At 60.3% G+C, this 27,932-nt stretch overlaps 1 protein-coding gene across 2 annotated transcripts in view; it reads left to right on the forward strand.

Annotated features, from left to right (window-relative positions):
* The window catches only part of CELSR3 (cadherin EGF LAG seven-pass G-type receptor 3), a 30,556-nt gene that overhangs the window by 515 nt on the left and 2,109 nt on the right, over window positions 1-27,932 (forward strand). The window contains exons 2-36 of one of the 2 annotated variants that reach the window (XM_043885882.1): window positions 1,091-6,500; window positions 8,366-9,016; window positions 9,607-9,832; window positions 10,061-10,176; window positions 10,493-10,581; window positions 10,690-10,847; window positions 11,384-11,547; window positions 11,807-11,932; window positions 12,025-12,194; window positions 12,843-13,028; window positions 13,565-13,681; window positions 14,175-14,346; window positions 14,526-14,667; window positions 14,766-14,886; window positions 15,195-15,378; window positions 15,668-15,769; window positions 15,980-15,994; window positions 17,354-17,448; window positions 17,669-17,878; window positions 18,109-18,304; window positions 18,553-18,708; window positions 19,024-19,198; window positions 19,759-19,926; window positions 20,152-20,278; window positions 20,367-20,573; window positions 20,762-20,936; window positions 21,162-21,274; window positions 22,223-22,302; window positions 22,820-22,943; window positions 23,354-23,470; window positions 23,576-23,724; window positions 23,950-24,065; window positions 24,355-24,513; window positions 25,043-25,243; window positions 26,089-26,977. In XM_043885882.1, the coding sequence (XP_043741817.1) occupies window positions 2,759-6,500; window positions 8,366-9,016; window positions 9,607-9,832; window positions 10,061-10,176; window positions 10,493-10,581; window positions 10,690-10,847; window positions 11,384-11,547; window positions 11,807-11,932; window positions 12,025-12,194; window positions 12,843-13,028; window positions 13,565-13,681; window positions 14,175-14,346; window positions 14,526-14,667; window positions 14,766-14,886; window positions 15,195-15,378; window positions 15,668-15,769; window positions 15,980-15,994; window positions 17,354-17,448; window positions 17,669-17,878; window positions 18,109-18,304; window positions 18,553-18,708; window positions 19,024-19,198; window positions 19,759-19,926; window positions 20,152-20,278; window positions 20,367-20,573; window positions 20,762-20,936; window positions 21,162-21,274; window positions 22,223-22,302; window positions 22,820-22,943; window positions 23,354-23,470; window positions 23,576-23,724; window positions 23,950-24,065; window positions 24,355-24,513; window positions 25,043-25,243; window positions 26,089-26,977 (9,938 nt within the window). In that variant the 5' untranslated portion in view covers window positions 1,091-2,758. Of the gene's footprint in view, window positions 1-830; window positions 6,501-8,365; window positions 9,017-9,606; window positions 9,833-10,060; window positions 10,177-10,492; window positions 10,582-10,689; window positions 10,848-11,383; window positions 11,548-11,806; window positions 11,933-12,024; window positions 12,195-12,842; window positions 13,029-13,564; window positions 13,682-14,174; window positions 14,347-14,525; window positions 14,668-14,765; window positions 14,887-15,194; window positions 15,379-15,667; window positions 15,770-15,979; window positions 15,995-17,353; window positions 17,449-17,668; window positions 17,879-18,108; window positions 18,305-18,552; window positions 18,709-19,023; window positions 19,199-19,758; window positions 19,927-20,151; window positions 20,279-20,366; window positions 20,574-20,761; window positions 20,937-21,161; window positions 21,275-22,222; window positions 22,303-22,819; window positions 22,944-23,353; window positions 23,471-23,575; window positions 23,725-23,949; window positions 24,066-24,354; window positions 24,514-25,042; window positions 25,244-26,088; window positions 26,978-27,932 lie in introns of those variants that run through there. The other variant, XM_043885883.1, reaches the window with a different exon arrangement.

Consider the following 27,932-nt stretch of genomic DNA (forward strand, 5'->3'; position numbering starts at 1 on the left):
TTCTCACTTGTTGATATATAGAAATTACAACTGATTTTTATATATTGACTTTGTATTCAGTGACTCTGCTAAACTCTAATAACTTATCTGTAAGTTCTTTTGGATTTTTTACATACACATTCCTGTTGCCTGTGAATACTTTTTTTTTTTCCTTTCTAATCCTTATACCTTTTTGCTATTTTTTTTTTTTTATCTTACTGCACTGTTGAAGCCCTCCAATATAATATTAAGGCTTAAGGTCAAGAATTCAGAATGTTGTTTTTCTCTAGTAATGCTCTGCTTATTCAGAGGTAAGGAATTCACAAATAGTCTGTTTTAACTGGGGTTAGATATTAATTAGCCCAGTGAGTTTGTCTAAGAAGAGCCAGGGTAGGAGAATTGTTATTGGACTGGCTAGTGGTTAAGGTAAGGGCTTCCTGGGTGACTTTTTGATAAAAGAATCCACCTGCAATGCAAGTGACAAGGGCAAATACTGGGTAGAGAGGAAAAGGAACGAGGAGAGGATCTGAAATGTCCTAGAGGGCAGTGGAAAGAGGAACTCCACTAGCTTTGCCTTTACAGGGAGCATGAGAAGCTGCCACTGGGGGTGGGGCATAGAGGTGAGGGCAGAGGGAGAGGGACAGGCTTCCATGGAAAAGCAGCCACAAAGAGAGGACAGCAGTGGAGGCAGAACTTCAGGGAGGACACGGAGAGTCCTCTGCAGTCACCAAGGGTGTTACGGAGAGGTCCCAGTCTTGCTCCCCACAAGGAGCATCAGGTGAAGGCAGTGCTAGCCCTAGGACAGGGAGCAGGGCATAACACGGCCACGATCCCTTTAAACCTCAGAACATTTGCCCACACAGCTTCCAAGACCTAGGGGCTCTTCCATCTTTTGGTTATTCAAAGATCTACTCAGGCAGATGGTTACATTGGCTCAGGCACCTACCTCCTCTGGGATCCAGCATCCCTCTCCCTAGCGTCCCACCTATCTACATCCATCGTTAGTGTAAAGCTTTCCGCCCTCGCGGAAAGCTTTCCGTTCACTCGCTAGATCGTGAACCCGGAGGGTGAAGGTGCGATAGAAACCATGTCTTTCGCTTCCCTCCTTCAGACCCTGCACCGAGCTCCCATCCAACCAAGGTCTGCCTTCAGCGCCTCTCCAACGCCCAGAGCGTACTTTCTCGGCTCTGACCTTAGGAAGTCCTCAGATTCTGAGACACCAGAGGGCACCACTGGAGCCCACCCACCGGCTCTCCGTAGTCACATGAGGTGCTGGAACGAGGAATCCCGCCTCCTGGAAGCGAGAAAGTCAATGAGGCCTAAGAATGCGCCATTTGATTGGTTGGTGGTGATGTCATAGGTACCGTTTGGGGCGGGCCAGAGGCCGAAGCCGGAGTTCTCCGCGGGTTCCAAGCAGGAGCCGCGCCCCTTGGAGCGTTCGGGGCCTCAGGCCTAAACCCCTCCTCTGTCCAAGGACGCCGACGCCGTCTAACCGTGGCGTTGCAGTCCACTGTCGGTGCAGCTTTGCAGGCTGGGCCGTAGAACACCTGGATTGTCTCTCCCAGCTATTCTGGAACCGGCGGAGCCTCCTCCCCCAGACAATGAGTCTGCCGTGGGGGCGGAGCCACCCATTGTCCCAATAGAAACAGTGACTTTCTGATTGGAACCCTCGGTGTTCATGCCCCACGCCCCCAGCTCGTCTTCGGTGACGTCTATTCCCCGGCGTCTGCCCATTGGATACACGGGTCTAACTTGAGCTGGGAGTAGAACAGCGCGGGCAAAACTGAGCTTTTCCGTTAGTTCCTTCAAGGGGTTAAGGGACGCAGCCGTAGAGGGCAAGGGAGGGGATCTGAGGAAGCCGAGCCTCAGTCCTGCGGCTACGCCGGGTTGCACGTGGCATTCCAGAGCTCTGGAGACCCGCTACCTAAGAGAGGGGTGTAATTTCCAGGGGAAGAGCAGCCGACCGAAAAAGCAGGGAAGTTTAGCCTCTGTTTCGGCTTCGGGAGGGTCACCTCTGGTCCCTGCTCGGTTGGGGCGCTCCAAACAAGCAGATGTTCGCGACTGTTTCATGAGTTAAAACTCGCCGATCGAACGGTTAAGGCTGTTCGGGCTGCTGGCACCCCAAGCCACTCCGACCCCATGATGGTATCCCCACCCAAGAGTTGAGAGAAAACTCTGCACATCGTAGGCATCAAAATTTCAGACCAAAATCCCGGACAGGGTTCGGAACTAGTGAAGGCAGTGCATAAGAGATTCGCAAGCAGAAGGCCGAAGACAGAGCCGAGACAGCGCCCTAGAGAGAGGGAGGTGGATGAGGGCGGTGGTCACGAAGAGGAGGGTGGAACCAGGGGCGGTGAATCTCCCTGCCCGGTTCAGCACCGTGGGCAGCACTTGCGTTCTGCCCTCAATAAAGATGGCGGTCATGACTTCTATGTCGGCAGCTGACATGCGTGATGGCCTGTACCATAGGATTTGGAGCTCCGGGGCGGAGATGGAGTGAACCATCGCAGCGGCCGGGAGCCATGTTGGAGCGGCGGGAGGCGGCAGCAGCGTCAGGGATGCTGTGGTGGGGGCGGCAAAAGCCGGGGCCGCTCGCCAAAGGGGCTCTGGCCGCGAAGTAGATGGTGCCCAGAGGGTGGCGGCGGCGTGGAGCGACAGGCCTAGAGGCAGGGGACTGGGGTGGCGGCAGGGGTCCGGGTGGGGGTCCGAGCAGCGAGGCGGGCCCAAGGCCTGGACCCGGGCGGAGGACAGTGGAGGCAGTGTGGGGAAGTGGGGGGTGATGGCGAGGCGGCATCCGTGGTGGGGTCTCAGGGGGCCGACGACCCCGCTACTCCTGCTCCTTTCCCTCCTCTCTTTGTTCCCTCTTAGCCGGGAGGAGCTGGGGGACGGTGGGGGCCACGGCTGGGATCCGGAGGTAGCTCCTGCTGCGGGACCAGGGGCGCGGATCGGCAACGGAGCCTTAGCTCTTTGTCCCGAGCCGCCCGGGGTCCGAGAGGATGGAGAGCCTGGCCTGGGAGTCAGGGAACCTGTCTTCGTGGGGCTCCGAGGGGGAAGGCAAAGCGCCCAAAGCGGTCGAGGGCCCCCGGAGCAGCCGGGGCTGGGAGCGGAATATGGGGTCAAGACATTTGGCAGCCGTGGGCGGGAGACCGGACAAGGACCAGGGTCTCTGTTATGCTGGCGCCCAGAGGTCTCCTCTTGCAGGCGGACAGGGCCTTTGCAAAGAGATAGTCTGTCACCAGAGGGTTTGTCCCCAGGGGTCCCAGGCCCGGAGAACAACCCTCCCTTCCCTTCGGACCTTCTGATTCGGCCCCGTAGTTCTCAGCCGGTGTCCTCTCAGAGGCATACTGGGAGAGGCTCCTCCCCAAAAGTGGGAACCACGCGCTGCTGCGGGGAACTGTCGGGACCAGGGCGCAGGGGTCAGAGCGAGAGAACTGCGACATCCCGAGCGAGGAGGACAGGCCCCCGGTCGGACCGCCCTCCCGGGGCCGTGGGATCTGGCCCCGGACTGGATTCAGCACCTCGCACAGCGAGGACAGCTCCCGCGTCTGGTTCAGCACCGCGCGAGTCTCGGACAGCTCCCGAGCCGACGCCCGAGCGCATGCGCTCCCGAGGTCTCTTCCGCCGCCGCTTCCTCCCGCAGCGCCCCGGGCCGCGCCCCCCTGGGGCCCCGGCCGGGCCTGGAGCCTGGAGAATACCCCTAGAGGGCCGGGCCCGCCCCCGTCGCGCCGCGAACCGCCACCCACAGTTTCCGCAGTACAACTACCAGGCACTAGTGCCGGAGAATGAGGCGGCAGGTACCGCGGTGCTACGCGTAGTGGCGCAGGACCCGGACACCGGAGAGGCCGGGCGCCTAGTCTACTCGCTGGCTGCGCTCATGAACAGCCGCTCGCTGGAGCTCTTCAGCATCGATCCGCAGAGCGGCCTTATCCGCACAGAGGCCGCTCTGGACCGCGAGAGCATGGATCGCCACTACCTACGCGTGACGGCGCAGGATCACGGCTCGCCGCGCCTCTCTGCCACCACCATGGTGGCCGTTACAGTGGCCGACCGCAATGACCACGCGCCGGTATTTGAGCAGGCGCAATACCGGGAGACGCTTCGCGAGAACGTGGAAGAGGGCTACCCCATCCTGCAGCTACGTGCCACAGATGGTGACGCGCCCCCCAACGCCAACCTGCGTTACCGCTTTGTGGGGCCGCCAGCTGCGCGCGCCGCCGCCGCCGCCGCCTTCGAAATTGATCCGCGCTCGGGCCTCATCAGCACCAGCGGTCGCGTGGACCGCGAGCACATGGAAAGTTACGAGCTGGTGGTGGAGGCCAGCGACCAGGGCCAAGAGCCCGGGCCGCGCTCTGCCACAGTGCGTGTGCACATAACCGTGCTGGACGAGAATGACAACGCGCCCCAGTTTAGCGAGAAACGCTACGTGGCGCAGGTGCGCGAGGATGTGCGCCCCCATACGGTGGTGCTTCGCGTCACAGCCACGGACCGGGATAAGGATGCCAATGGACTAGTACACTACAACATCATCAGTGGTAACAGCCGCGGCCACTTTGCCATTGACAGCCTCACAGGCGAGATCCAGGTGGTGGCCCCTCTGGATTTTGAAGCAGAGCGAGAGTATGCCTTGCGCATCCGGGCTCAGGATGCAGGCCGCCCCCCGCTGTCCAACAACACCGGCCTGGCCAGCATCCAGGTGGTGGACATCAATGACCATACTCCTATCTTTGTTAGCACGCCCTTCCAGGTCTCTGTCCTGGAAAATGCACCCCTGGGCCACTCAGTCATCCACATTCAGGCAGTGGATGCAGACCATGGAGAGAATGCCAGACTGGAGTATTCCCTAACTGGTGTGGCCCCGGATACACCCTTTGTGATAAACAGTGCCACTGGCTGGGTCTCTGTGAGCGGACCCTTGGACCGTGAGTCTGTGGAACATTACTTCTTTGGTGTGGAGGCCCGAGACCATGGCTCACCCCCACTCTCAGCCTCAGCCAGTGTCACAGTGACTGTGCTGGATGTTAATGACAATCGGCCTGAGTTCACCATGAAGGAGTACCACCTCCGACTGAATGAGGATGCGACCGTGGGCACCAGTGTGGTCAGTGTGACTGCTGTAGACCGTGATGCCAACAGTGCCATCAGCTACCAGATCACAGGAGGTAACACTCGGAATCGCTTTGCTATCAGCACCCAGGGGGGTGTAGGTCTGGTGACGCTGGCCCTGCCCCTGGACTACAAGCAGGAACGGTACTTCAAGCTGGTACTAACTGCATCTGACCGTGCCCTTCATGATCACTGCTATGTGCACATCAACATCACGGATGCCAACACTCACCGGCCTGTCTTTCAAAGTGCCCACTACTCAGTGAGTGTGAATGAGGATCGGCCAGTGGGTAGCACTGTGGTGGTCATCAGTGCCTCTGACGATGATGTGGGTGAGAACGCTCGTATCACTTATCTCCTAGAGGACAACCTGCCCCAGTTCCGCATTGACGCAGACTCAGGGGCCATTACCCTGCAGGCCCCCCTGGACTATGAAGACCAGGTGACTTACACACTGGCTATTACAGCTCGGGACAATGGCATCCCACAGAAAGCAGATACTACTTATGTGGAAGTGATGGTCAATGACGTGAATGACAATGCTCCGCAGTTTGTGGCCTCCCACTACACAGGGCTGGTCTCCGAGGATGCCCCGCCTTTCACCAGTGTCCTGCAGATCTCAGCCACTGACCGAGATGCTCATGCCAATGGCCGGGTCCAGTACACTTTCCAGAATGGGGAAGATGGGGATGGAGATTTTACCATTGAACCCACGTCTGGCATTGTCCGCACTGTGAGGCGGCTGGATCGAGAGGCGGTGCCGGTGTATGAACTGACTGCCTACGCAGTGGACCGAGGTGTGCCCCCACTCCGGACTCCAGTCAGCATCCAGGTGACAGTGCAGGATGTCAATGACAATGCACCGGTCTTCCCAGCCGAGGAGTTTGAGGTGCGAGTGAAGGAGAACAGCATTGTGGGCTCAGTGGTGGCCCAGATCACTGCAGTGGATCCAGATGAAGGCCCCAATGCTCATATAATGTACCAGATTGTGGAGGGGAACATCCCCGAGCTGTTCCAAATGGACATCTTCTCGGGAGAGTTGACGGCACTCATTGACCTGGACTACGAAGCTCGCCAGGAATACGTAATTGTTGTGCAGGCCACATCAGCCCCCCTGGTCAGTCGGGCCACTGTGCACGTCCGCTTGGTTGACCAGAATGACAACAGCCCTGTGCTCAACAACTTCCAGATCCTCTTCAACAACTATGTGTCCAATCGCTCGGACACCTTCCCCTCAGGCATCATTGGGCGCATCCCAGCTTACGATCCGGATGTCTCTGACCACCTCTTCTACTCCTTTGAGCGGGGCAATGAGCTGCAGCTGCTGGTGGTCAACCAGACCAGCGGGGAGCTCCGACTCAGTCGCAAGCTAGACAACAACCGCCCACTGGTGGCCTCCATGTTGGTGACTGTCACAGGTGAGGGGTGGGGGTTAATCAAATGAGCCAGTAACCTTAGCCTGTCAGGTCCTCAGGGCCCCCCACAAGGCACTTCAAACCAAAGAAGGGTTTCCAGGCTTTCCAAGAATCCCTTGAGCGCTGGGTACCTGCACCCCACAGGATCTACCATAGACCAGGTTAGAGTCATATAGTCTCTTCTTGGGGTCTTGAACAGTCTTCACAGAACCCCAAAGATTCTAGGGCATTAGCAGACCTCATAAAGACTCTTAAAGAACTGTCTGCTTTATTTAAATAATTATTTTATTTTTTAAATTTTGTTTTGGCTGTGCTGGCTTTTTTTTAGTTGTGGCAAGCAGGAACTACTCTCTAGTTGCAGCATGCAGGCTTCTCATTGCAATCATTTCTCTTGTTGCAGAGCATGGGCTCGGGGGCACTTGGACTTCAGTAGTTGAAGCACATGGGCTCAGTAGTTGTGCTTCCGGGCTCTAGAGCACAGCTCAATAAGTAGTGGCACATGCACTTAGGTGCTCTGTGGCATGTGGGCTCTTCCCAGATCAGGAATCAAATCCCAATTGTCTCCTGCATAGGCAGGAGGATTCTTTACCACTGAGTCACCAGGGGAGCCCAAGAACTGTCTGTTTGTTAATCTAGGGATTGCTTCCCTCCTTCTGAAAGGCTGGAGTAATGCTCTAGATGTCCCAGGAAAAGCCAGCATCATACCCCTGTTCAGATGAAGGGTTACTTTGGGTCCATACTGACCTTCAGCCTGTGGAGAAGAGGGAGGCCAGTCATTTTGCGGTCGGGAACAGCATCTTCCTTTGGCAGCTTCAGACAGAGAGCAGACCCATATTAGCCTGGCTGCTGTCGATGAGGCTGACTAAGGCCCTGCCCTTTGGGAGAAAGTCTGGAGATCCACTTGTCTCTTCTGCAGCCGTGGACCAAGGCGACGCTTTCACAAACTGTTCCCTCAAAGGAGAGCTCAGGTGGAAAAAGCTCTTGCAGGCCTAAATACTGGAGGCTGCAGGGGTTGGGACAGACTTTACCGGTGCTTATTTTCCAATTCTGGAGCATAGGACTCCTGACACTGCCAAAGAAGGCACGTCTTCATTCATTCCTCAATTCCCTGAAGAACAAACCCCCTGTCGGCCACCCAGTGTGTGGAGACAAGGCATATAAGCACCTCATCCTCATTTCTGAGAGTGGCCACTGAAATTGCAGAACCCAGGTCTGGGGTGATGGGCAGCTTGCTGATCCAAGAATGCTGTGGAGGAGGTCAGGGTCCAAGATTCTCTTAGAGAGGAGCTTGCTGACCCAGGGTTCTGGGAGATGCGGTTGAGTGGTCACAGAGCTAGGGACCCTTCTAGTGAACTGGGAAAGCAGTTGGCTAACCAGAGATAGGGAATAGGTTATCCTTCGCCTGGAGGATATTCTTGGAGAGGATGTTTTGCTACTTCTGCAGTGCTGGGGGATGGGAGGAAAGAAAGTCGGTCATCAGTAGCCTTGGCTCCTCTTTCTATCCTGATTGGCCTGCTGATCATGATAACCTGAGGAAGGGTGGGTTACTGATCACTTAGGGACCATCTTGTGTGTTGTTGGAGGAATGACCTGCTGACCCATGGGCACTACTGGGGGACAGAGAGTGGGTGGGTTGATCCCTGGCTCAGGCCCTTCCCCATGCTGGAGGGAGGGGACAGGAAGCAGTACATTGCTGACACCTTGGTGCTGAGAGAGTTGGTGATCACAAGCCCAGACCCTCTTGTGTCCTGGCAGGGTCAGGCCACTAACACAGAGGTGCCGGGGGACTGGGCCAGTAACCCTCCTCTGTCCCTGGGAAGGGCAGCCGCTGACCCCAGACTGACCTCTTCCCCCACTTCTGCCGGCAGATGGGCTGCACAGCGTGACGGCCCAGTGCGTGCTGCGCGTGGTCATCATAACCGAGGAGCTGCTGGCCAACAGCCTGACCGTGCGCCTGGAGAACATGTGGCAGGAACGCTTCCTGTCGCCGCTCCTGGGCCACTTCCTGGAAGGCGTGGCTGCAGTACTTGCCACCCCCGCCGAGGACGTCTTCATCTTCAACATCCAGAACGACACGGACGTGGGGGGCACCGTGCTCAACGTGAGCTTCTCGGCGCTGGCACCCCGCGGGGCTGGAGCCGGCTCTGCGGGCCCCTGGTTCAGCTCTGAGGAGCTGCAGGAGCAGCTGTACGTGCGCCGCGCAGCGCTGGCCGCCCGCTCGCTGCTGGACGTGCTGCCCTTCGACGACAACGTGTGCCTGCGCGAGCCCTGCGAGAACTACATGAAGTGTGTGTCGGTGCTGCGCTTCGACTCCTCTGCGCCCTTCCTGGCCTCCGCCTCTACGCTCTTTAGACCCATCCAGCCCATTGCAGGCCTGCGCTGCCGCTGCCCTCCCGGTTTCACGGGAGACTTCTGCGAGACGGAGCTCGACCTCTGCTACTCCAACCCCTGCCGCAACGGCGGCGCCTGCTCACGGCGCGAGGGTGGCTACACTTGCGTTTGCCGGCCACGCTTCACGGGTGAGCAGGGCGCGGGGCTGGGTGAACATCAGGCAGAGTGGGGAGCGGAACTACAGTGCAAGTGAGCATTGGGCATCACTCTTGAGCCACCCGGGGTCGAGTTGGGCGCGGTTGGTCCAGAAGCGGTAGAACCTGGCAGAGAGGAAGCCTAAGGCCGCGAAGAAATAGAGGTCTTGGCTGGGCCAACCCCCTGGTGGCTCAGATGGTGAACAATCTGACTGCAGTGCAGGAGACCTGGGTGGGGAAGATCCCCTGGAGAAGGGAATGGCTACCCACTCCAGTATTCTTGCCTGGGAGATTCCATGGACAGAGGAGCCTGGCAGGCTGGGGTTGCAAAGAGTCAGACACCACTGAGCAACTAACAGTTTAACTGGGCAGAGGAAGAGGAGGGGGCGTGGCCCTGTGCAGGGGAGTGGCCGGAAGGGGAGAGGGGGCGGGGTCAGGTGTAATAGGGGCGTGCCCACAGCCTGCGAGACTTTTCCATTTCTTGGCTCTCACCTGGAGTTCGTGGCCTTCGGAGGGGCGGGGCCCGCTGGAGCCGGGGGCGGGGCGCGGTCTGACCCCGCCTCTACTGCCGACTTGACCCCTAGGCGAAGACTGTGAGCTGGACACGGAGGCCGGACGCTGCGTCCCGGGTGTCTGCCGCAACGGGGGCACCTGCGCCAATGGGCCGGACGGCGGCTTCCGCTGCCAGTGCCCCGCGGGCGGTGCCTTCGAGGGTCCACGCTGCGAAGTGGCCGCGCGCTCCTTCCCGCCCAGCTCTTTCGTCATGTTCCGCGGCCTTCGACAGCGCTTCCACCTCACGCTGTCCCTCTCGTAGGTGCTCGCCCGCATCTGCGCGCCCTCATGGGGTCCCCACCACCTCCAAGACCCAGGTCCTGACTGCCCGCAACCTGGCGTCCCATGGGACACCGCCCCTTCCCCTCCCTCTCTCATCACTTCCTCCCTCACCTAGCCTGGGTGGGCTCCCTCAGACCTTCTTGTCACAGGGATGGCGGGTGTGAGGAGGGGGTCTTGCTTGTGACGGGCCCTCCCCGACCCCAGGTTTGCCACGGTGCAGCCCAGTGGGCTGCTCTTCTACAACGGACGCCTGAACGAGAAGCACGACTTCCTGGCCCTGGAGCTCGTGGCTGGGCAAGTGAGGCTCACATATTCCACTGGTGGGTGCCCCCCACGGATCACTGTAGGGGTGAGGGGGTGCATGTGTGGGTGAGTTGGCTGGGGGGTGTGAGCACCCCAGGCCCACCTGAACACATCCCTCCACCCATGCCCAGCAGACCACCTTCTCTCTCCATGAAGTGTGTGCTTCTCCCACATGTCCAGAGGCACTCTGGTCTGGCCAGTGTGGCCACCAGCAGGGGGAAGTTATCTGATGCATCCAGGGTCACCTTGGGAGCAGCTGTGCTTGCATGACTGGGTAGGGGGAGGGGAGGCCTCGAAGCGCCAGACCAGCCTCCATACACATCCGCCCTGCAGGTGAGTCCAACACAGTGGTCAGCCCCACAGTTCCAGGGGGCCTCAGTGACGGGCAGTGGCACACAGTGCATCTGAGATACTACAACAAGGTGGGCACCGCCCTCGGCCTGGGAGTATGGGGAAGAAGCTGGGATACCAGGTTCTGGGATAACAGGTGACCCCTGGGGGTCCTGTTGAGTGACGTGCTGGGTCTCTAGCCCAGGACAGATGCCCTGGGGGGTGCTCAGGGCCCCTCCAAGGACAAGGTGGCTGTGCTGAGCGTGGATGACTGCGATGTGGCTGTGGCTCTGCAGTTTGGGGCTGAGATTGGCAACTACTCCTGTGCGGCTGCCGGCACGCAAACAAGCTCCAAGAAGTGAGCTCCCCAGCCCCTGAACCCCAAACCCCCTGCCTGCCAGAGTCCACCCCCACCCTTCCAATACTGCCTCCAAACTCCCCATCCTTCCCCAAACCACCAGATTTTCCTTTCCTCACTAGAACGCTGAAACCCCACCTCACCTTAGCCCCTATCTCTGTATTCTACCCTGGACTCCCCACTTGTACATGTTCCCTCAGGCACCCACCCCTCCAAATTCTCTACTCTCTTGGTCTCTCTAATGCCCCACAGCCCCACATGACCCCCATCACCTGCCCCCAGCCACCCTTCTGCCTCCCTTTTTCATCCTCATCCTCAGCCTCTTCTACCTTTCCCCAGACCATCTGCCCGTCAGAAACTCTCCTTTGCACCCCCACAACTGAAGTCAGGCCCCAGTTCCTCCTCAGCCTGATCTTACCCTCCCCATTCGATCACCTTACCCTCTGAGTCCTACCCCCTCCATTTCCTATCCCACCCCAATAGGAAACCTACCCTGGCCCCAAGTCCCACCAATGACCTGGACCCCTGACCCCCAGGTCCCTGGACCTGACAGGCCCTCTGCTCCTGGGGGGTGTCCCCAACCTTCCCGAGAACTTCCCCGTGTCCCACAAGGACTTCGTTGGCTGCATGCGGGACCTGCATATCGATGGCCGCCGGGTGGACATGGCGTCCTTTGTCGCAAACAATGGCACTGTGGCAGGTAGGCCACGTCCCCATCATAGGGAAAGGGCAGAGGGCTTTATGGATGGACTCGAACTTTGACCTCCTCCTTGTCTCCTTTTCTGGCAAGCACTCTGCTGCAGTCTGGCCTTTAGGACCTGAGTCCTACCAATTCCACCCCCTGCGAGAACAGGGGGCTGAGATCTTGGGCCCTTTCAGCCCCCCTGGGCCCTGTGTTTAGCCCAGCGCTCATGCCCTCTCTTGTGTTCGCATGTCCTGTCTCTACTTTCCTCTCCCAGGCTGCCAGGCCAAGCTGCACTTTTGTGACTCCGGTCCCTGCAAGAATAATGGCATCTGCTCAGAGCGCTGGGGTGGCTTCAGCTGTGACTGCCCGGTGGGCTTTGGAGGCAAAGACTGTCGGCTCAGTGAGTGGGCAGCCCGGGGCAGGAAGGGCCTGTGGAGTATAGCTTCTGTTCTCGAGGTGAAGCCTGTGACTCCGCTCCTTTTATCCCACCAGCTATGGCCCATCCCCACCATTTCCGTGGCAACGGAACACTGAGCTGGGACTTTGTAAACGATGTGGCCGTGTCTGTGCCGTGGTACCTGGGGCTGGCGTTTCGGACGCGGGCAAAGCAGGGGGTCCTGATGCAAGTCCAGGCTGGGCCACATAGCACACTCCTCTGTCAGGTGGGTCTGTCCTCCTGAGCCCTTCCCTAGATCCTCGGCTCTCAATCTCTGAGGCCACCAGCACCATTCCTGTGGTTTTAGGCCTGGTCCCAGGTGGCTCAGATGATAAAACATCTGCCTGCAATGCAGGAGACCTGCATTGGATCCCTGGGTTGGGAAGATCCCCTGGAGAAGGAAATCACAACCCACTCTAGTGTTCTTGCCTGGAGAACCCCATGGAGAGAGGAGCCTGGCAGTCTACAGTCCATGGGGTTGCCAACAGTAGGACCTGACTGAGAGACTAGGTGCATGGGCACACACACACACACACAGAGCATACTTCTCTGCTAGGAGCACTGATCACACTTGACCCTGCTCTCGACCTTGGCCCTTGACCCTCTTCCCCACTATCATATCCTCTGCAGGTGCAGAGTCCCAGCCGACCTCTCCCCTGCCACCTGCGCTAATCCATGACCTCTGCCCCTTAACGTCACTCTCAGAAGCATAGAGTGCCCTGGCACAGGGCCCTCCATGCCAAATATAGCCTGTTCCTCTTGTGCTGACCTCTGCTCTTTGTGACCTCTGAAGCCCCAGACCCCACCTCCTGACACTCCCGGCCCCAGCCCAGTGTGGGGCTCTGACCCCAGGGCTGTGCCTCTCTGCCCACAGCTGGATCGGGGGTTGCTGTCTGTAACAGTGACCAGGGCCTCAGGCCGGGCTGCCCACCTCCTCCTGGACCAGGTGCTAGTCAACGACGGCCGGTGGCATGATCTGCGACTGGAGCTGCAGGAGGAGCCAGGTGGCCGGCGGGGCCACCATGTCCTCATGGTCTCCTTGGACTTCAGCCTCTTCCAGGTCTGACTGCTAACCCTGGGGTGGTCCATTCTTAGCCTTCCGACCAGACCCACCTCATCAGACCCCACTCAGTCCAACTCCTCTTCTTCCATCCACTGCACATAGTCTGATGTTGTCCCCTGAATCCCCCTCCTCAGGTCCTTGCTTTGAGCCCACCCTGCCCCGCCCTCCTCATGTCAGGGAGGCTATGCAGATTTCTAGCCTGGTCTTGGGGTACCTCTGTAGCCAGCACTTTGCCAAACGTCTTCTGGTCTCCCGATCGTCCCAGCTCAGAATCATGGAATTTCAGGGTCTGTTCAGGGTCCAGGAGAGAGGGGCCTGTCCAGAGCCCAGCTCTCGACCAAACCTTCCTGTCACTCATCCCCTGTGCTTCAGCAAGTCCTCTGTACTCCATCTCATGCCCAGACCAGCCCCCTGGTCCAGAGAGCCAGAGCATGGTAATGCAGGGCTAGGATAAGGCCAAGGCTGACAATGGGGTAGGGCAGGGGTTCATCGGTCCCCCTTCACCCCCAGTGCTGACTGTCCCCTTCCCCCAGGACACTTTGGCGGTGGGGAGTGAGCTGCAGGGCCTGAAGGTAAAGCGACTCCATGTGGGAGGCTTGCCCCACGGCGCTGAAGAGGAGGCTCCTCAGGGTCTGGTTGGCTGTATCCAGGTGAGGGTCAGCGTGCAAATATGAGGTGGGGCATTAGGGTGAATGGTCAGAGGTCAGGGGTGCCTTGAGGCCTGAGATGCTGCATTCACCTGGAGGTTGGCATAGGGGTGGTGGTGACCAGAGCCAGCAGAGACAGGTCGAGCCTTTCTGTGCTGTTGGAGGTGAGAGTCCAGCTTAGATTATCAAGGGTCATTAGAGGCCTGTGTCAGGGAGAGCATAATCAGGGGTCTCATGGTGGCACTAAATGGGAATATTGGGTCAGGGCTTAGGGTACCCACTCCAGCATTCTTGCGTGGAGAATTCCATGGACAGAGGGGCCTGGCGCGCTACAGTCCATGGAGTCACAAAGAGTCGGACACAACTGAGCGACTAAGCACACGGGGGTCTGTAGGGAGATTGCATGTCGGGGTCATCAGACCATGTGGGTGGCTCTGCTGGACTCGGGGCTGAGGTGCTCTGACGTGGGTCTCACCCTTGCCGGCTCTGCCCTTAGGGAGTATGGCTTGGCTCCACGCCTTCGGGGTCCCCAGCCCTGCTTCCCCCAAGCCACCGAGTGAACGTGGAACCCGGCTGTGTCGTGACCAACGCCTGTGCCTCTGGGCCCTGCCCGCCCCGTGCTGACTGCCGAGACCTCTGGCAAACCTTTTCCTGTACTTGCTGGCCAGGTGGGGCCTGGATGGGGGGTACCTGCTGGCTTGGTGGGGCCTGGGTGGGGACAGGGTAATCTGGGGCTCATGGTGAGGACTGGGGGATCTGGAGAGGAGGCAGGGTCCAAGAAGGACAGGAGCCTGGTTCCTCCCATGCTCTGTGGCCGGTGTCCTCAGCTCCCTGACCCAACCCTCAGGTTACTATGGCCCAGGCTGTGTGGACGCCTGCCTCTTGAACCCCTGTCAGAACCAGGGGTCATGCCGGCATCTCCCGGGGGCCCCCCATGGCTATACCTGCGACTGCACAGGTGGTTATTTCGGGCACCACTGTGAACACAGGTAAGGGGCTGGGGGCTGAGGTGATGGAAAGAACTGGAGAGGGTTAGGGAGGGTCACTGAGATATGGCAGAGGCATCTCACCTGGTTCTCCACCCCAGGATGGACCAGCAGTGCCCACGGGGCTGGTGGGGGAGCCCAACGTGTGGCCCTTGCAACTGCGATGTTCACAAGGGCTTTGACCCCAACTGCAACAAGACAAATGGGCAGTGTCACTGCAAGGTGCGCCTGGCCCCTGACCTTTTAACTCTGTCGTAGACATTCTGTGATTGTTATCCAGCTTGCAGACTTCTGCCACCTGACTCAGCCCCTGACCCCTTACCCCTGCCCTGTGACCTAACTGCCACCTCTTATCCTTGACATCTGATCCCTCCCTGACATTTCCCTTGATGCCTGTCTTCCTTCTGGCCTGTGAGCACTGTTCTCCCGACCCTTTGCCCTTGATTCCACCCACTCCCCAAGCCCTGATCTGAAATCCTCATCTTAAGCCCTGACCCCTGACCTCCGGCCCCTGACCCTTTCTCAAACAGGAGTTCCACTACCGACCGCGGGGCAGCGACTCATGCCTGCCATGTGACTGCTACCCAGTGGGCTCTACCTCACGTTCCTGTGCCCCCCACAGCGGGCAGTGCCCCTGTCGCCCAGGAGCCCTTGGCCGCCAGTGCAACAGCTGTGACAGTCCTTTTGCAGAGGTGACAGCCAGTGGCTGCCGGGGTGAGCAAGCTCCACGTGCAGCAGGCTGGCTCTGGCATGTTGCCACCAAGTCCCATGGCATGCTTGGCTCTCTGGGTAGGGGCTCTGGGTGACTTCTTGTGCCACCCGGGGGCTCCCACATTGGCCCCAAGTATTTTGGTGGGCTGTCACAGAATCTGAAAGGCCAGCTCCCCTGAGGCCAGCAGCAGAGTGGTAGGCTGTGGGCCTGGGGTAGGTGAGGGGTCAGCGGATGAGGCCGTCCCTGGCCCCAGCCCCTGGCTGCCTGCCTCACTGTCTTCTTCTTCCCTAGTGCTCTATGACGCCTGCCCCAAGTCCCTGAGATCCGGTGTGTGGTGGCCGCAGACCAAGTTTGGTGTCTTAGCCTCAGTGCCGTGTCCTCGGGGGGCCCTAGGTGAGTACGTGGGGGACAGGCACATTGCTGAGGGTGGCGATCGGCCTGTCCTCTGACCACCTCTTTTCCTGAGTTGGTTGGCCTTGTTCCTGCCAAGAGGTGGGAGTGGGGTGGGGGGCGACATTGGTCCCTCATTACCTCTTTGGGGCTCTGGCTCCCTCCCCCCAACCCTCACTGAGCCTCCATCTGTTTCTCTTGGCTTCTGGGCAGGATTGCGGGGTGCAGGTAAGGGGTACGTGTTTGCTCAGGTGCGCTGCCCCCTCCCACTGCCGGAGCTTTTGCAGACCCCTCCTGCTGCCTGAAGTCCCTGCAGACCCCTCCCCACTGCCTGAGGTCTCTAAAAGCTCCTCCCAACTGCTCGAAGTCCCTGGAGGCCCTTCCCCCCAACACATACACTTCCTAAGGTCCTTGTAGACTCCTGCTCAGTTCCTCAGCTTCCTGCAGGCCTCTTTCTACTGCCTGAGGTCTTGAAAGACCTCTGCCCTCCAATGGAGGACCCCACAGACCCCTCCCCGCTGCTTGAGGTCCCCGCCACGGCTGGACCAAAGCTGTCTGCGTGTGCATGCTCTCGTGTGTGTTTTCCTGTGCCTGCGCACGTGTCTATGTCTGTCTTTTGGGAAGGGGTCTCTGTGTTTAAGACAGTGTCCCTCTTGCTGGTGGGTGACAAGCTCTCTTAAGGGCCAGGTCAATTTCATTCAACTCTCATTCCAGTCTCACAGATTAAGGAGAGATGGCAGCAAAGTCACTGGGGCAGTTGAATTTTGTGTGCAAATTTTGATCCCCACCCTATTTTGGTCACAAAATTCTACTGGAAAACCTGGTCCGTGTGTGTGTGTGTGTGTGTGTGTGTGTGTGTGTGTGTGTGTGTGTGTGAAAGGGAGAGACAGAGGGAGCATTGTGTGTCTGTGTGTTTGTCCTGGGTCACACAGCATCCACTCGTGTGTAGGTGTGAGCATTGGCTTGTGTGTTTGGATGCGTGCACACACACACACACACACAGGGTTTCCCTGGTAGTTCAGCTGGTAAAGAATCCTCCTGCAATGCAAGAGACCCGGTTTGACTTCTGGGTCGGGAAGATCCCCTGGAGAAAGGATAAGCGAGCCACTCCAGTATTCTTGGGCTTCCCTGGTGGTTCAGTCGGTAAAGAATCCACCTGCAGTGTGGGAGACCTGGGTTCAATCCCTGGGTGGGGAAGATCTTCTGGAGGAGGGGATGGCAGCCAACTCCAGTATTCTGGCCTGGAAAAATCCCCAAGGACAGAGGAGCCCGGTGGCCTGCAGTCCATGGGGTCACAAAGAGTCAGACACAATTGAGCGCAACACAGCACATACACACAGTCCCGCCCTTGTGTCCTTTATGTCATGGCTGTTTGAAATGGCCCCCAGACCTCTAGGAATTCACTGATAAGCGCCTGTGGCCCATCTGGGCTAGGGATTGGGTCTTCTCCATCCAGGGGAGCAGCCTGGATGCCTACTCCCTGGACCCTGCATCAGAGCTTCCCCTGGGGTAGAGGAGAGTGCTGTGGTTGCCTCCTCAGTGAAGGGGTCCAGGCCCCAGGACTGATCGAGGGTCACCTGCCTTCAGGTGCGGCCGTGCGGCTGTGCGACGAGGACCGGGGTTGGCTGGAGCCTGACCTCTTCAACTGTACCTCCCCGGCCTTCCGAGAACTCAATCTGCTGGTGAGACTGCCTGCACCTTGCCCTGCACACAAGACTGGCCCCAGCAGTGGCCCTGGCCCGTCTCCCCAGGCCCATGGCGGGCCCCACACATCATGCCCCAGCCCTTGACATCCTGGGCTTTTCCGTGTGGCCCTTTAATCTGGCCAAACCCTTCTTCCCGTGAGGCTTTTGACAAAGGCCCAAGGGACCACAGAGTGATCCCCTCTTCTTTATCCGGCAGCTGGATGGCCTGGAGCTGAATAAGACAGTCCTGGACACGGTGGAGGCCAAGAAGCTGGCTCAGAGGCTGCGGGAGGTGACCGGCCACACCGACCACTACTTCAGCCAGGACGTCCGAGTCACTGCCCGCCTGCTGGCCCACCTGCTGGCCTTTGAGAGCCACCAGCAGGGCTTCGGGCTGACAGCCACACAGGACGCCCACTTCAATGAGGTGAGGCTGCACCCAGGTCTCCTGATCTCCTGGCCCTAGACCCCCACCCCTCTGCTCAGGCCCCTCCTGATCCCTGGGAAGTGAAGGTCACGGGCTCTTTCTCCCGCCTTGTCCACTCCAGACCTACCCCCCTGCCTACTGGGGCCCCCCTGAACACCTCACCAGACCCCTCAGGCACACCCTCACGTGTCCTCACCTGGCTGGGCCCACTTTCACCTCCGTCCTCCCAGAATCTGCTGTGGGCCGGCTCTGCACTGCTCGCTCCAGAGACCGGGGACTTGTGGGCCGCGCTGGGGCAGCGGGCCCCTGGGGGCTCCCCGGGCAGCGCCGGACTGGTGCAGCGCCTGGAAGAGTATGCAGCCACACTCGCGAGGAACATGGAACTCACGTACCTGAACCCCGTGGGGCTGGTGACACCCAACATCAGTATGTGGAGGGTGGGCTGGGACAGGGGGCTGTGAACTCAGACCCGGAGGTCCGAGGGGCGGGGGCTATGGGTGGCAACATTAGTGGCTGGAGACTGTACTTGGCAGGGACACAGGCTCTGCGCTGGTAGCCGGGAGGCCATGTGGGTGGTGGGACTTGGGTCCAGGGTGGGGGGAGGTAGGAGGGGGAGATCCCTCAGCACAGGGCAGAGATCCTTGCTGGGTCTCACCCCTCTTCCTCCGGGGCAGTGCTCAGCATCGACCGCATGGAGCACCCCAGTCCCACCCGGGGCACCCGTCGCTACCCTCGTTACCACAGCAACCTTTTCCGGGGCCAGGATGCCTGGGACCCTCATACGCATGTGCTGCTGCCTTCCCAGGCCCCACGGCCATCCCCCGCTGAAGGTGAGAAGTCACCTCTGGGCCAGGTCCCATTTCCCTGCCCCACCTCCACCCAAAGCTGGACACTGCATGGCCCTCCTGTCTGACCCTTGCCCAGACCCTCCCCCTCGCCGCAAATGACCTCTCACAGGCCTGGATACTTGGGATTCAGCCCCTGGGGGCTGAGTTCTTCAATGGTGCCTGCTCCCTGCACTCCCTGGTTCTGGACCTTCAGAGAAGAGATTCCCATGCTTGATTCTGGTTCCCGGTCAGAGCTGGGTCTGTGGGTGCTTGGGGGTCAGAGGTCACTGACAGCGGCCCCTCCCTCTCCTCCGGCAGTTCTGTCTGGCAGCGGCAGCAGCATGGAAAATGCCACCACCTCAAGCGTGGCGCCCCCACCAGCCCCTCCAGAGCCCGAGCCTGAGCCTGGGATCTCCATTGTCATCCTCCTAGTTTACCGCACCCTTGGGGGGCTGCTCCCTGCCCAGTTCCAGGCTGAGCGCCGGGGCGCCAGGTACAAGTAGAGTTACCCCCAGGCCCCTCACCCCTGGGCTGCCCGCACACTCCAACCCAGCCTAGCCCCCCCATTTATGGTGGACAAACAAGCAGGTTCACCATCATCCAGAGACACGCCTGGCCCCGCTCCTGCTCTGCGAGTCTCGTCCATGCCGGGATCCACTGTGTCAATGTGTTTGGGGGACTAGATAGACACAGAGCCACAGCTGGGCCAGTCACATAAAGGATACAGGAGCCAGCCAGGCAGGCAGACTGGCTGATGAAGATGGGCTGACCAAAGGGGGCCAACCGGGGGCGTGCAGGGAGACACAAAGTCTACAGCTGCTTAGGCTGCAGGCTCCACTGTGCGCAGTGGGTCCAGAGCCCCTCAGCTGTAATTCTGCAGAACCAGGCCATGGACTTCTGGTGTTGAAGCTGCTCAGTGGAGGCTGAAGGGGTTCTCAGAAACAACACCCAGCCTGGGGCACCCCAAGCTCTGGGCAAGGGAAGACAGGGAGGTGGGCAGCCAGAGCTTGGGAAAGCTGGCAGCGTCCAAGCCCAGGTGGGGTGTCTCCTCAGGGTTCCCCAGAACCCAGTTATGAACTCCCCGGTGGTCAGCGTGGCTGTGTTCCACGGACGCAACTTCCTAAGGGGTGTCCTGGAGTCCCCTATCAGCCTGGAGTTCCGCCTGCTACAGACAGCGAATCGCAGCAAGGCCATCTGCGTGCAGTGGGACCCGCCTGGCCCGTGAGGACCTCCACTCTGGAAACCCTTGGTCCCCCTGGTAGCCCCTGGGAGGCCCGGCCTGCCCCTGGGGCCCCTACCCACGCCCCTGTGCTCCCAGACCCATGAGGAATGCGGCTCCCCAACTCCAGGCGCCCGCAGCCCCTCCCAGTGCCTCTCACACACCCCTGCCTGGCGACGGGGCTCTCCCCCATGGGGCTGGTCAGTCTGACTGCGCTGTGGCCACAGGGCGGACCAGCACGGCTTGTGGACCGCACGGGACTGTGAGCTGGTGCACAGGAATGGGTCCCATGCACGGTGTCGCTGCAGCCGGACTGGCACCTTCGGGGTCCTCATGGATGCCTCCCCCCGTGAGGTGGGGCTGGGTTCGGGGAGCTGAGGGAATGGGAGGGTCAAAGGGCAGGCGTGCCCGACAGCCCTTGCGACCCTCCGTGTCCCTGCAGCGGCTGGAGGGTGACCTGGAGCTGCTGGCGGTGTTCACCCACGTGGTCATGGCGGTGTCCGTGGCCGCGCTGCTGCTGACCGCGGCCGTCCTGCTGAGTCTGCGCAGCCTCAAGTCCAACATGCGGGGGATCCATGCCAACGTGGCTGCCGCCCTGGGGGTGGCTGAGCTCCTGTTCCTGCTGGGGATCCACAGGACCCAAAACCAGGTGCAGGGGGACCCACGTCCTGCTGACCTCATGGGGCCCAGGAAGGCGGAGGGGGCCAGAGTGCAGGGTCAGAGGTCAGGGGTGCTCAGTCACTTTGGGGCGGGATGCTGGGGTAGGGTGCGGTGGTTGGGGGGGTCAGCGGTGGGGCGAGGCGGGAGAGGTCCTGATGCCCCCCCAACCCCCACCAGCTGCTGTGCACCGCGGTCGCCATCCTCTTGCACTACTTCTTCCTGGGCACCTTCGCGTGGCTCCTCGTGCAGGGGCTGCACCTCTACCGCATGCAGGTGGAGCCCCGCAACGTGGACCGCGGCGCCATGCGCTTCTATCACGCCCTGGGCTGGGGTGTGCCTGCCGTGCTGCTGGGTGAGGGCCCTGCTCCCTGGCCTGTCCAGACCTGTGACCCCAGACCTCCGTCCATCACATGGGCTGACCCCTGCCCCTGATCGTGACCCCAGCCTCAGCCCCCCATGCCACTTGTTCAGGGAGGAGCCTGCCCTGCCCCCACCCCAGCTTCTCCCCGGGTACCTGAGAGGGTTGGTCGACAGCTCTGGAACACACCCCCTCCGTCCTGTCCCTTCTCCCCCTCAGGCCTGGCTGTTGGCCTGGATCCCGAGGGCTATGGGAACCCTGACTTCTGCTGGATCTCGATCCATGAGCCCCTCATCTGGAGCTTCGCCGGCCCTGTCATCCTCGTGCTCCTGGTGAGTACCCTCCGCTCAGTGCCGCCTTGTGCTCCCCTCAGTGGGACGGGGTGGGAGGTGGTCCTGTAGCGGGTGTGGTGGTATCGGCCGAGGGGTGCCAGGTGGCAGTCTGCAGGCTTCCTGGGTTCGGCCTCCTCTTCTGTTCCTGCCCGGCTGGCATGGAGATGGGAGATGTGGGCTCACAGACTTGGCTGCCCTCCCTACCTGTCTCTATCTTTCCGTCCCTCTCTGCTTCCCTTTGATGGACTTCCCTTTGTTGGACTTTGCCAACAAAGGTCCGTCTAGTCAAAGCTATGTCCAGCAGTCATGTATGGAAGTGAGAGTTGGACTATAAAGAAAGCTGAGCGCCGAAGAATTGATGCTTTTGAACTGTGATGTTGGAGAAGACTCTTGAGAGTCCCTTGGACTGCAAGGAAATCCAACCAGTCCATCTTAAAGGAAATCAGTCCTGAATATTCTTTAGAAGGACTGATGCTGAAGCTGAAACTCCAATACTTTGGCCACCTGATGCGAAGACCTGACTCATTTGAAAAAACCCTGATGCTGCGAAAGATTGAAGGCGGGAGGAGAAGGGGACGACAGAGGATGAGATGGTTGGATGGCATCACCATCTCAATGGACATGAGTTTGAGTAAATTCCGGGAGTTGGTGATGGACAGGGAGGCCTGGCTTGCTGCAGTCAATGGGGTCACAAAGAGTCAGACACGACTGAGTGACTGAACTGAACTGCTTCCCTATCTCTGACTTTTTCTATGATTCTAAGCTCCTCTGTTTCTCCTTGGTTTTGATCTAGGTGTTGTGTGTGTGTGTGTCTGTGTCTGTTTCGCATGGCTCTGCCTCTCTCCCTGTGAGTCTTAGTGTGTCTTCTGTCCCTGTCTCTGTCTGTCTCTCACTCTCTCTGTCTCTCTCTGCCCTGCCCCTGATCCAAATGTCTGGCTGTGGGTCCAGATGAATGGGACCATGTTTCTCCTCGCGGCCCGCACGTCCTGCTCCACTGGGCAGAGGGAGGCCAAGAAGACCTCTGTGCTGTGAGTTAGCTGGCTGGGGGCGTGGGGGATTATCAGAATGACAGCCGTCTCCTGGGTGGGGTTGGGGGGCTTCCCGGAGCAACCCTGATTCAGGCTGGGCTCCAGATTCTGGGTAGGGGGCTGAAGTCACCCTTCATCCCCTAGCCTGCGATCCCTCTCCGGTACCCTTATCTTACCCTGGCCCCACACGTCTGTCTCCACCTGCTGTCTCTCCAGTCTCCCAAGGCCTGGATGGCTCAGTTTGCCCTTTGCCTTGTGTGTTTCCATGCGCCTTCTGTGCTTTCTCTCATGCCCCGCCTCCCAATTCCAGTCGGCTTTCCCCGTGTCCCCTCGTGGCCCCCTGAGTACTCCTGGTTCCGTCTGTGACCTCCAGACTCCCCTAGTGTCCTCCTGAGACCCCCCCACGTTTCTGTGTGAGTTCCTTTCCCTCCACGCCCCCTGTGTGTCCTCCCATGTCTCCCACGTGAGCCCTGCGTGACCCTTGCGTGTCCTGTGTCCTTTCACGTTCCCGCGGCAGGACCCTTCGCAGCTCCTTTCTGCTCCTTCTACTGATCAGTGCCTCCTGGCTCTTTGGCCTCCTGGCGGTCAACCACAGCATCCTGGCCTTCCACTACCTCCACGCTGGACTCTGTGGGCTCCAGGTAACCCTTGGCACCCCCTCCCTCACTGTGGACCAGATGGGGCTTCAGTAGGGTGGGGCCCGGGGCCTTAACCCCAGGCCTGGAGCTGATGCCCACCTGGTGACTGACAGCTGACTGCTGCTGAGCCTGGACTGACCTTCATCAGTGCTGAGGCTCCTGGCCGCTTGCTGGTCCACAATGACCTTCACTGACTCCAGTCACTTATGACTTCTCCTACTTCTGTTGACTTTCCCTGACTCCCTTACTGGGTCCCCCTGGGGGCTCCCCACTGCCTCACTCTCATCTGCAATGACTGATCCCACTAGCTGACCCGCAGTGACTTCCACTGGCCCTAGCTGACCCCCTCATGGCCCTGCTCTGGCCTCTCATGGACCCTCACTGTCCCCTCTCTGATCCTTGCTGACCCGCAGGGCCTGGTGGTATTGCTGCTCTTCTGTGTCCTGAATGCAGACGCGCGGGCTGCCTGGACACCAGCCTGTCTGGGCAGGAAGGCAGCGCCCGAGGAGACCAGGCCAGCGCCTGGGACGGTGAGGGGCCGTCTGGGTGGAAGAGTCAGGGTGGGGGCCCCGGGAGGCCAGCGTTGGAGGCTTCCCCAGGGCTGGCTCACGCGCCTGTCCCCTTCACCGCCCCAGGGGCCCGGCGCCTACAACAACACGGCCCTCTTCGAGGAGAGCGGCCTCATCCGCATCACCCTTGGTGCCTCCACCGTCTCCTCGGTGAGCAGCGCCCGGTCTGGCCGGACCCAGGACCAGGACAGCCAGCGGGGCCGCAGCTGCCTCAGGTGAGGGCAGGGGTCGCCTCGTGAGGGGCAGGCGGCCCGCGGCTGGCTTCCCCCGTCTTGGCCATCTCGGCCTCTGCTCTGCTGCCTCTGCCCCAGTGTCTTCTGCCTCACACCCAGGGGCACCTTCTGAGCCATCCCGTGTGTGGCTGGCTGGGTACTCACAGGCGCCCCACCTCCACAGCACCCCGTCACATCCCTCTCTGATGGGGGCTCCTGCATTTCCAGGGACAACGTCCTGGTTCGACACGGCTCAGCGGCTGACCACACTGACCATGGCCTCCAGGCTCATGCTGGCCCCACTGACCTGGACGTGGCCATGTTCCATCGAGATGCTGGTGGAGGTGGGGGCTCGGGCCAGAGAGGAGGGATGCAGAGGGTCTCTCCCCCGTTCCCCTTTCTTCTGTCCCCAGGTGGGAGCAGCAGCTGCCAGGGCTGGGGCAAGCTCCCCCAAGGTCACAGCTCCAGGAAGCACCTACCCACCCAGCCCTGGGTCTCCTGGCCACGTCCCAGTCCTGTTCCTGCCCCCTACTCCAAGCTTGCCCCACGTTCCCAGAGCCTCCCTCAAGACCCCCACGTCCCTCACCTCCCCCGGCCACTGCCGTATGTTCCTCCTGACCTTCCCCACTCCAGGCGCAGACTCCGACTCTGACAGTGACCTGTCCTTGGAGGAGGAGAGAAGTCTGTCCATCCCATCCTCGGAAAGTGAGGACAATGGCCGGACGCGGGGCCGTTTCCAGCGTCCACTCCGCCGGGCAGCCCAGAGCGAGAGGCTCCTTACCCACCCCAAAGGTGATAGGACCCCTCTGACACCATGGGTGACCAAGAGATACCCCATATTCCACTTGGGCATGACCCAGGAGCCCCACTGGCCCCTGAAGATTCCTGAGACTGACTTTGGGGTCATCGTGGGGTGCTCCCACATCTCTCCCCATCCAGCCTCCCAGCAGAGCTCTGCTGGCTAGAGACCCAGAAGGGGCCCAGGCAACAGATGAGCAAGGTCGGGGATGTTACAGGGGGACATGTCATCCCTCCTCTTCCCTGAGGGTTGGGGTTCAGCCTGGTCTTCCTGACCCCTTAGCCATTGGGTTCCCCCACCACCAGTATCTGTCTGCCTCCAGTCAAGAGTAGGGGGAGCTTACCAGTGCCTCAGTCCCTGGATGGTTCCATGCATCTCTGAGAGACACCCTCCCATTCCTACCGCTGCTGCGTGAGAAAAGCGCAGATCTCAGGCGTCATTCAGGCTAGGGGGCCACTGAGTCTGGATCGCAGGGGTTGTCAAACCCTGCGGTGACTCTTGACATCTACCCCGGCTCCGCAGACGTGGACGGCAACGACCTCCTGTCCTACTGGCCGACGCTGGGGGAGTGCGAGGCTGCTCCCTGCGCCCTGCAGACCTGGGGCTCCGAAAGGCGCCTGGGGCTGGACACCAGCAAGGATGCGGCTAACAACAACCAGCCGGACCTGGCCCTGACCAGTGGTGATGAAACCTCCTTGGGTGGGGCCCAGCGCCAGAGAAAAGGTATGGAGCCCTCGGGGTTTCCCTGGGGGTCTAGTGGTTAAGGCTTCACTTCCAATGCAGGGAGTGTGCGGGTTCGATCCCTGGTTGGGGGAGCTAAGATCCTACATGCCCTGGCTGAAAAACCAAAACATAGAACAGAAGACTGACTTAAGCCTGTGCTCCAGGGACCCCTGGGAAGTGGCCAAGCCCTGAGCCAGAGGATTTCATCTTCTTAATCCAAACAGCCTCACAGAGACCCTGAGGGCTTGTCTCCCTCATGTGGGGGGTTCTGCTCCTCTACACTGCTTCAGGGTCCCACGGGACAGCCCCATTCTGGCCTGAGACTTGCTTGCCCCACAGAGACCCCAGGGGCCACTCTTGCGTTAACTCGAGGGATTCCTCCCTGTCCCGCTGGAAGGTTTCTTCCCCCTGGTTGTGCTTTCCAGGGGCCCCAAGGGGTTGTTCCTGTCCCAGCTCAAGGGGGTCTCTGTCTCCACTCCTGCGTCACCCCGGGGACTGCTCCTGCCCCAACCCTGGGGATCTCTGTCCCTTTGACCCTGACCTGGGTGCTGCGTCATTGCCAGGACCTGGGGGCTGCTCCTCCTCTGATCTTGGGGGGTGGTTTGCCCCTACCCCCACAGCATGGGGACCACCCCTGTCCTAAGACCAGGGATTACTGCCACCTCACTCTTACCCCTGTCCTGCAGCCTCTCTGTGACTCCCAGAAGCGGCCTCTGTATCCTCTCCCCAAAGGGTTTCTGCCCCCAAGTCCATGTCCCAGGGATCCCAGAGGCTGCTGCGTCCCTAGCCCCGGGGGAGTTCCTGGCCCCCAGACACACACTGTCCCCCTTGTGTTCCTCCCACAGGCATCCTGAAGAACCGGTTGCAGTACCCGCTGGTGCCACAGACCCGGGGCGCCCCTGAATTGTCCTGGTGCCGTGCTGCCACCTTGGGCCACCGTGCCGTGCCGGCTGCCTCTTACGGTCGCATCTGTGCTGGCGGGGGCACTGGCAGCCTGTCGCAGCCCACCAGCCGCTACTCCTCCCGAGAACAGCTGGACTTGCTCCTGCGGCGGCAGCTGAGCCGAGAGCGGCTGGAGGAGGCCCCCTCCCCAGTCCTGCGTCCTTTGAGCCGGCCGGGTTCCCAGGAACGCCTAGATGCCGTGCCAGGCCGCCCGGAGCCCAGGGATCGGGGAAGCACCCTACCACGGCGGCAGCCACCCAGGGACTACCCTGGTGCCACTGCGGGCCGCTTCGGGTCGCGGGATGCGCTGGACCGAGGGGCGCCCTGCGAGTGGCTGAGCACGTTGCCCCCACCCCGTGGTGCCCGGGACCTTGACCCACAGCCCCCGCCTCTGCCCCTGTGTCCCCAGCGGCAACTCTCAAGGGACCCCCTCTTGCCATCCCGGCCCCTGGACTCTCTGTCCAAGCGATCGAACTCAGGGGAGCGGCTGGACCACGCACCTAGCCGGCACCCCTCACGAGAAGGCCTCGGGCCAGCCCCACAGCTGCTCAGAGTTCGGGAAGACCCCCCCAGTGGCCCGGGCCATGGCCCCTCCACAGAGCAACTGGACATCCTCTCCTCCATCCTTGCCTCCTTCAACTCCTCAGCTCTCTCGTCCTCCGTGCCGTCCTCAAGCACGCCCTCGGGCCCTCACACCACCGCCACACCTTCTGTCACGGCCTCTGTGCTTGGACCCTCCACGCCTCGCTCCGCCACCTCCCACAGCATCTCGGAGCTGTCGCCAGACTCAGAGTAAGAGGCGTCCGGCCACCTGCTCACACCCCCGTCAGTCTAGGGCAAGCTCCCATGCACCCTGCCCTATATTCTGCCACCAGACGGGGTGGGGTTTGGCAGAGAGTGTGGGCTGCCCTGGGCTTGGCACAGCCAGGAAGCCACGGGCTGAGGGCAGAAGTCTGGCAGCAAGTGGGGTGATAAGCAGGAACTGGGTGGTTGTGTGACCTCGGCCTGCACCTCCTGGATTCAGGAGGAGAGTGAGGTGCCTTCCACAGAGCTTGAGCTCGTGGAAGGGGGAGGGCAGGAGGTAGCCTGGAAAGTGGAAGGGGAAGGGAGGAGAGGAGGAGTCTCTGCTTGGGAGCTTTGCTTAGGGTGGAGTGTGGATAAGGAGAAGTCAGACATAGGGTCAGGCTGTGGAACTTCAGTTTGAGAGTGAATCATTCATTCTCTTACTCATTCAGTCTATATGAAGTTCCTCCTGCCTGTGGGCACTGTGGGGTGGGCCACAGAGGAATTGAGCTGGGACCTGGTGCATCTCATGTATTTGTAGGGTAGGGGATGAAGCTGGGTACAGGAGTCAGAGAGAGTGGTAAGGAACCAGAAAGGACCAGGCCTTGGAAGCCAAAAGCAGAGCTGAGTTTTAAGGAGGAGGAACAACTAGGCCAGGTTTTGTGGAGGTCTGTAGGGTGACAAAAGGCTTCAGAGGGAAGGAGACCCTGGGACTGGGGAAGGAGACCATCGGAACTTGAGCAGAGATGGGGGAGAAGACGGGAAGGAGAGGGTGCAGGAGGAGATCTGAGGTGCCCAAGGCTCTGGAAGGATGCTGGGGTGGGGATGAGGGAGCTGGGAGCACCCCCTGGGCCCTCCTGCAGCCCAGCCTTGGGGTCTGACTGTTGGGGAGGGCTGGGAGGACCAAGCCGAGGCTCAGGGGGTGACCTCTCTGAGCCTGTTTCATCATCTGCAAAATAGGCCT

The sequence above is a fragment of the Cervus elaphus genome, chromosome 24 (assembly GCF_910594005.1).
Source record: "Cervus elaphus chromosome 24, mCerEla1.1, whole genome shotgun sequence".
NCBI lineage: Eukaryota > Metazoa > Chordata > Mammalia > Artiodactyla > Cervidae > Cervus > Cervus elaphus.